The sequence below is a fragment of the Montipora capricornis genome, chromosome 12 (genome assembly GCF_036669925.1).
Source record: "Montipora capricornis isolate CH-2021 chromosome 12, ASM3666992v2, whole genome shotgun sequence".
NCBI classification, from domain to species: domain Eukaryota; kingdom Metazoa; phylum Cnidaria; class Anthozoa; order Scleractinia; family Acroporidae; genus Montipora; species Montipora capricornis.
The window spans coordinates 39,372,438-39,379,937 of NC_090894.1; the positions used below are offsets into that span (position 1 = coordinate 39,372,438).

At 42.0% G+C, this 7,500-nt stretch overlaps 3 protein-coding genes and 1 non-coding gene across 4 annotated transcripts in view; 2 read left to right on the top strand and 2 right to left on the bottom strand.

The window, feature by feature from the left end:
• The window catches only part of LOC138025856 (uncharacterized), a 1,089-nt gene extending 392 nt beyond the window's left edge, over nucleotides 1-697 (top strand). Inside the window, exon 1 of the mRNA XM_068873010.1 lies at nucleotides 1-697. This exon is cut by the window's left edge and continues 392 nt beyond it. Within this exon, the coding sequence (XP_068729111.1) occupies nucleotides 1-697 (697 nt within the window).
• Nucleotides 698-1,438: 741 nt separating this feature from the next.
• Nucleotides 1,439-1,510, bottom strand: Trnap-ugg (transfer RNA proline (anticodon UGG)). The gene has a single exon. It is a non-coding gene; the product is annotated as a tRNA-Pro (tRNA).
• Nucleotides 1,511-4,807: 3,297 nt separating this feature from the next.
• LOC138026786 (uncharacterized) lies at nucleotides 4,808-5,812 on the bottom strand. The gene has a single exon (XM_068874236.1). The coding sequence runs from the start codon at nucleotides 5,808-5,810 to the stop codon at nucleotides 5,226-5,228; it is 585 nt and encodes a 194-aa protein (XP_068730337.1). The 5' UTR covers nucleotides 5,811-5,812; the 3' UTR covers nucleotides 4,808-5,225.
• A 258-nt stretch (nucleotides 5,813-6,070) lies between these two features.
• The window catches only part of LOC138025857 (uncharacterized), a 4,000-nt gene continuing 2,570 nt past the window's right edge, over nucleotides 6,071-7,500 (top strand). Inside the window, exon 1 of the mRNA XM_068873011.1 lies at nucleotides 6,071-6,224. Coding sequence (XP_068729112.1) covers nucleotides 6,071-6,224 — 154 coding nt within the window. The remainder of the gene's footprint in view (nucleotides 6,225-7,500) is intronic.

Below are 7,500 nucleotides of genomic sequence, written 5' to 3' on the forward strand. Positions count from 1 at the left end.
TTGGGGGGCGACGTTTGTGTGTCTGAATTCGCGTGCAGTACACCTCGAAGTCGCGAAGTCTCTAGATACTGATGATTTCATTCTTGTTTTGACCCGATTCCTGAATCGAAGAGGCCATGTGAGAGAACCTGCCGTCAGATTAAACGGGACGAACTTTGTTGGGGCAGATCGCGAAATCAGGGATGCCGTAAATCGAATTGATAATGACAAGGTTGGAAGAGAATTGATGCAGCGTGGATGTAAGTGGGTGTTCCACCCTCCTGGGGCCTCCCACATGTCCGGAGTCTGGGAACGATTAGTGAAAACGGTAAAACGAAGCTTGAAGGCCATCCTGGGAAAAGATCTTATCAATGAAGAGGTTCTCCAAACAGTGTTTACCGAGGCTGAGCGTATCGCTAACTCTAGACCTCTGACAAGAAACCCTTTCAGCCCTGATGACAGGGAACCTCTCACGCCAAATCATTTCTTGAACATTTGCCCTTCTACGAACCTGCCCCGGGAAGTTTTTGAAGAGAATGAAAGGATGAGCAGGAAGAGATGGAGACAAGCTCAAGTTCTTGCCAATCATTACTGGAAGCGTTGGTTGAGAGAATATGTCCCATCGTTGCAAGAAAGACAAAAGTGGAACCAAGTTCGAAGAAACCTACGCATTGGAGACCTCGTCCTGATCGCTGATGATAATGTTCCAAGCAACTAGTGGCCCTTAGGTCGAGTTGCAGGCGTGTTCCCTGGCAACGATGGATTAGTGAGGAGTGTCGAAGTGAAAGCTAAAGGATCTTTTTTCAAGCGACCAGTTACCAAGATTTGTTTGCTAGAAGCGGCAGATGATGAAGAAGGACAGTGAGCTTCGCTGAACGGCCTACTTGGTAACAAGAATGATTTTCAAATAACATGAACTTCGGTCAAAAGGCGTTCATGGGGGGCGCGATGTTGTCACCGGAACTGCGTTCTGAACCGGAACTCGAGTACACGTCATCTCCCATGATACCTCTGGGTCATATGCCATGTTCTGGAAGAGTCGGACATGTTTAGTTTGAAATTGTTTGAATATTCTTTCCATTGAACGAAAAATATGGACTATGTCGCTTTTGATTGACTTCTACCCGGACTCGTCAACATATGTAAGTTTTGTAGAATTTTCGCACTCGTTGTTTTTGAAACCTATTTCTGACAGCTTTCATAAGATACACTCATATCTGTTGCAGCGAATCTACTACTACAACAACAACTTGTGAGATCGAAATAAAAGGCAGAGAAACCAGTAGAACCTGTGTACGTGAAACTGTTGTCGAATCTCGATATTCACGGAGCCGGGATTGAGAGAATTGCAGGAGTGACTACAGATACGTTGACCTCCAATGGCGAAAGAAGAGTGTGCCGTATGTTGGGGTGTGATACTGACGACAAGTTCTTGATCTATGAACATTGCTGTATAAAAGGGCCTGTCCGGGAGTCGAATCCGGGACCACTCGCACCCAAAGCGAGAATCATGCCACTAGACCAACAGGCCCTGCAGGGAAAGCTACCGTCACGCCCACTGTGTTGCAAATTACTTGAGCGAGAGTTGAAAAGAAACCCTACCACTTGTCCTAATGTGGTGTTCTATGTCTAAATTGTCGCATTGTTAATCACCACGTGAGTGAAGTAGCTGAGTTGAGGCAATTCGCGTTTAACAGGTACCGATGCACAGACCCAGACGGACAGAAGGAAAGTGCATTTTCTTTGACTTGACCACAGGCGCCCCAAGCTGAAAATACGTGGTGTATGCGACAGTTTGTGTATCTAGAGAATTGTATGGGAAAATCACCGATCGTAAAAAAATTGTGTAAATAACTATCTCATTTGAAATAAAGTTTTCCTACCTCAAATGTGTGACCAACTTGTCTCTTTTGGCGAGTTTCGAGCCATTCTGACGGCGTTTAGTGAAGTCATTCGGAAGGCCGTTGCTGAAATAATGGAAAGGCCGGTGACTCCATCCATCGCTGGCCAGACCTCACTCCACAAATCGTTTTCTCCTCAACAGGAAAAGACCCGAATCGCAATAAAAACAACAGTTCATAAAGCCCAATAAATTTCACTCCAAATACGTGTGTTTCGGCGGCCGAAAGACTCGTGGCGAACGAAAACTTTGCCTTAAAATTCACCGGGTAGTCAACAACGGAAACTCGCAAGATGGTTTCAGCCTCAACTCTGATTGGTCCATTTGAATTTGACTGCGCGCTGGCAACACGACCGTTGTTGACTGCCAAGTCACAAGTCAACAACGGTCGTGTTGCCAGCGCGCAGTCAAATTCAAATGGACCAATCAGAGTTGAGGCTGAAACCATCTTGCGAGTTTCCGTTGTTGACTACCCGGTCACAAGCCTCTGAGGAAAGCAGAAGAGGTGAATTTTAAGGCAAAGTTTTCGTTCGCCACGAGTCTTTCGGCCGCCGAAACACACGTATTTGGAGTGAAATTTATTTATTTATTCTATACGCTTCTATAAAGCAAGAGTACAAAAAAAAATCCTCAGATTTCCCAAGCTATTTCGGTCTGATACAAGCTCAAAACAGGCCATGACTAAGGGGCCAATCGGAAGATCACTTCGTCACCTTCGTCAAAGCGAGTCTATGTGTGAGGTCTTTGCCTTGAAAGCGATTTTCATTCATCTGTAGAGTTAATTACGGGCGTTTTTCGGGTCAACATTAACAGCTTTAAAAAATGGAGGATTCCAAGTTTCCTGAAAAAATCAGAAGCTGGAGCTCATTCCTCCGTGAGGCTCCTTTTCTGTCACTTGCCATGAATGTTCCAGTGATTTCACAGTCACCAGGTGAACAGAAGTTCCCATCGTTGAACCAACAGAGGCCTTGTTTAGAAGTCTACAGCGGATAAACTGCTCTTCATTCCAAGGAAAGACTCGCAGACATGACATGATTAAACTTGGTAACAATACAACAGGCTGCCTGTGAAAACTCCGGGTGTCGATTTCGGTACCTCCCGCATACGAAGTGGGCGCTATATTCCGCGTTTCCCGGAACCACGTTTGTTAAGTGATAATTATGCGATTTGCACTTAAATGTTTGCCACCGCGATGCCTTGAGCTTCTCATTTGCATCGTCTGTTTTTGCCTCGACACCTTGTCGTCCGTGATCAGATATATCATTGAAGAGAGCATCAGGTCGGAAGAAAGCTTAGGATTAGGCACAACTAAAAGTGACACGAGCGACGAGCTATGGAAATGTCACAAGACCACTTGTCAACGTTAAATCTTATGAGTAAGAGAGTTTAATGTCATCCAGCTCTGTGGTTTAGAAGACAACTCGACCAAGGTGCGAGCATTTTAAGACAAGGCATTTTACTTCTGCCGCCATATTGACGATTTCTAGTTAAAGTAATTTTCATTGTTATCATACACGAACAGCCATGCAGTCAAAAGGCATTTTTCGTGCTGGCATATACAATTAGATTTTCGAGACCCGCATATACGTGCATTTTAGCGCATGTACGCGCATTTTAGCACCAGTATATATGGGCCCTTTTAGGAAGCGTATGTTTGGCCATTTAAACCGCGCATATACGCGATCTTAATGGTCGTATACATGGGCTCAAAGCCCATACGTATCGTATTTAAAAAAGTATACGCGGCAGAAAAACCCGCGTATACCCTGTCGTAATTTTGAAACGAATGGGCAACCATAGTTATCGAGATTCCTATACAAATCCTTATAATTGTTTACCTTTCGACTCTGGGCCACCTGTGGTCAGTAGTTTCCATTCCTCCTCTTCTATGAGCGGCCATTTCAGGAACGTTTTCGTGAGTTCCTCGGATATTTCCGTACTCTTAGTTGTGTTTTTGTTTTATATGCTCAGATTTGGACAATTTCTTTATGATTTTGAGTTACAATGGTTGTTTTGGTCTTGGTACACTTTTAAAAGGCAAATAGGAAAAATTCCAAAGTTTTTGTTCATTTCACCTTTAGGAGAACGCGGCAGATTCAGAGGTAGGAAGTTCAAGATCAAATGTTGCCCGGCCTGCTGAGTATACAGAAAGGTCTTGAGAAATGTGCAATTTCTGTTGGTAGCGTTGTGTAGAAGGAAGTAGTATTCTGGGGGGAGGGGGAAGGGGGATAGGATGGAGGTGATGGAGAAGACTTATACGACTTGTAGCGGTCTCCCGCTTGCCGTTTTACGTAAACACGATGCTAAAACAATTTTAAAAACCGGCGTTTGAGGTATAAGTTTACCGTCTTTACGATAACGTCGTAAGGTTACCAGTTGTAAGTGGTTCTCTTGCTTTGCAGTTTTGGATGGAGAATATACTTTTCAATGAGTTCAGGGCTGGGCAAATGACTTTAAGAGAGGGTTCCAGAATTTCCACCCCTCCCCCATCTCATTTTCTTTCCGCGCAATTGCAAGAATCTAAAAATATATATATGAACACTCGAGAGAAAATACTTGAGCCACTACAAGCTCACTACAAGACTTGTTTTAATAAAATTACATTTAGTATAAGAAATACTGAACTGCTCAGTGACGTGTGAATGGACAAAATAAGTGATCCACGTTATAAGATATCAGTGTTTATGCCACGAACTTCTACCAGCAGCAGAGGCAAATACTAATTCCTTATAAAAAAAAAGTAAAGAATAGGAATACTTGATAAAAAAGCACATTTGCAAATTTGGCATTTAAACAGCCCAGGCCAAACAGAAATACCTATGCAAAAATAACCAGGAAACATTCTGAGGAAAAATTCGAAAGTCTATATAAAACATTTGTTTGTCGTTCATTCAAACAATAAAAGTGGGAATACAAAATGATCGGCAATTTGTAAGAAAAGTTAAAAGAAAGTAAAGTAACTTTGGCTCAGTTTGAAACTACTCGTGCTGGCCGGAGTTATCTCTGCTGGAGCCAGCCCTCAGTTAACTCTCAACACCAATGGAAATTTTACGTGAGTCCGCCGCATCTGTACGATTTATTTGCGAATAGCCAGACGATTTAATTGTTGATTAAAATGAAACGAATACCGTAACGCTCCGGCTAAGCGAAAACGTCGAGCCAGTGTAGTGCCGAACCCATTGGAGAATTTGACCTGCGAGTGGAACTTGAAACAGGCCTAAGTCAAAAGGTCGTCACCATGTTACAAAATTTTTATTCATGCATACGGTTTTCAAAATGATAAAATATTTGCCAAAAGTTGTAGTTGAAGGGTATTAGTAGATTACAACAGTTCAATGTGAAATCTTCAGTACCTTCTTGAGCTTTTTTCAAATTCTTTCACCATATCGCTCAATTTGTGCATAGCTTCGTAAATGCCTTCACCATTCTTTGCGCATACTTCTTGGACATGCCATGGATTCGCTTTATGCTGCAACAGAGAAAGCTTTTGAGCAAGCTCGTTCGCCTTCAAGGCTCTCGGAAGATCTTGCTTGTTTCCCACAACAACTACCGGAACCCTTTCCATTTCCGGGCTTTCAAGAACAATGAACAGCTCGTTTCTTGCTTCTGATATCCTTTCCAAGTCAGAGCTATCAACAACGAAAATCAAGCCTTGGGTATTCTGAAAGTAGTGCCGCCAAAGTGGCCGGATCTTCTCCTGACCGCCCACATCCCACACTGTAAAAGTGACCCCCTTGCATGGACTTACGGTCTCCACATTGAAGCCAATGGTTGGAATGGTGCTAACGGTTTCATTTAACTTCAGTTTGTACAAGATCGTGGTCTTCCCAGCTGCGTCAAGCCCCACCATCAAAATACGGGCTTCGTGATTTGAAAAAGATTTCAACAGTTCGCTCATTCTCGAGAAAAACTGAGATAGTGTCATACCCATTATCAAAATCTTGGCAGTCGAAGGGCTGAAGTTACTCAACTCTGTCTTCTTTTACATTTATCTTTTAATGTGCTGAAAACTGCGCATCTTATATATACTTTTTTCGGACTTGCTGTAATTCAGAACATAATTTTTGTTCACTTTCCTCTTTCCACGTTGCACTTTTTGACGTTCCTGAATTTTGACGTCAGTTGCTACTAAATATAGAAACACCATTATTAGAGCCCAGGTTACTGTCAGTTTGTATAACAATTTCCAAGATGGCGGCCGAAGGCGAACCTGAAGCTGATTTACCACAAGAAGTAACTGAATCACTTGAGACTTTTCATGAAGCATTGGGCAAGGTTGAGGATGTCTTTAAGCCTTTCTTGGAGACCTCTGTCGATGAGCTGAAAGAAAAGGTAAAGACGTGGAGTAAATTGATGCTGGTGTTCACGAGAGCTTGAGCATAAAAATTAAGGCTAAGACACGTGGACAATAATAGATGGAGAAACCCAACTGGACGGAGGAAACGAATTGTCGGCTAACAAATCCTGTTAGGTTTTATGGCGGAATAAAACCCAAAACTTCAGCTTGTACGTAAAGGCGTTTGAAAAGTGTGTTTTATCGGTAGTAATAATTTAGCTGATCAAGCGATTGCATTTTTACTGCTTAGCTTGGGGACTCTACAAATCATTTTAAAACTTTTGAAATCAAACGTGTGATTTCAATTCAAACCAAAAGTGGGGTGGACTTTCATATACGGACTAAAATGGCGGAGGAGAAAACCTGCGCTTAAGTATAGTGTTGATTGCAGCTCAGAGATACTGTTAGCGTCCATTGAAGACGGAAAGTCTTTTGTTATTCATAGCCATTAGATTTTCTTGTATTCCAAAATTCACTCAAACAACGGTAAATTGTGTTACACAGAAACATATTACAAATAGCTGCACCACAGAGCGCTTGATCAAACTTGTTATTGCCGAGTTGAAGTCAACTAACTTCTGTTTGACATGAAATAAAGGAAAAACTTAGGCTACAGCTGTAAACAATTTGCATTGCACAAGAGTAAACAGGTAGTATCACAAATCTACCGTTGTTACTTAGCAGGGAATCATAGGCTGTGAATGATGTCTAAAGCAAAAGAGATGCTTTTTGTTTAATTTTATATTAAGGCTGAATGTTTAAAATCTTAAATGCTTGAATTGGTTTTGGATGGGAATTGATCATTTCGCATGAAGTCATTCCTTTGGCTAGACTAGTGATGCGTTTTGCACTTAAGTTTTGGAATGCTTATCTCTGAGCTGCTCTGTTCCTCTGTTCACCCACATACATGTATACATATGACTTTGAGTTCGGTAGCCTGCTTGGAGGCTGTAATTAGTGTTTTGAAGCGCAAGGTTCAAGAGATTACAAGCCTGGTAAATTTGGTCGCCCTAATATAGACCACTTTCATAAATGGCGACCACTTTTACATTCTTTTGTCTTTATGTTAATTAAACCTACTGTCCTCATTGTAAACAAAAATTCTCTTGAAATTTGCTTGTCGTAGCGAGGCTAGTGAGGCTTATTAGCCTTAAAACAAAAGAATATTTTATCTGGCCCTCGATAAGAGTTCCCGAAGAGATTCGTACGAAGTGGATAAGGAACATTAGAGTTGTCACCGTGAAATTGAACATTAAAATACTGGAGTGTAAGTGCACGGAATAAA

Excerpts from the sequence above, each read along its gene's own strand:
- LOC138026786 (XM_068874236.1), bottom strand. The coding sequence starts at position 5,810 with ATGGGTATGACACTATCTCAGTTTTTCTCGAGAATGAGCGAACTGTTG.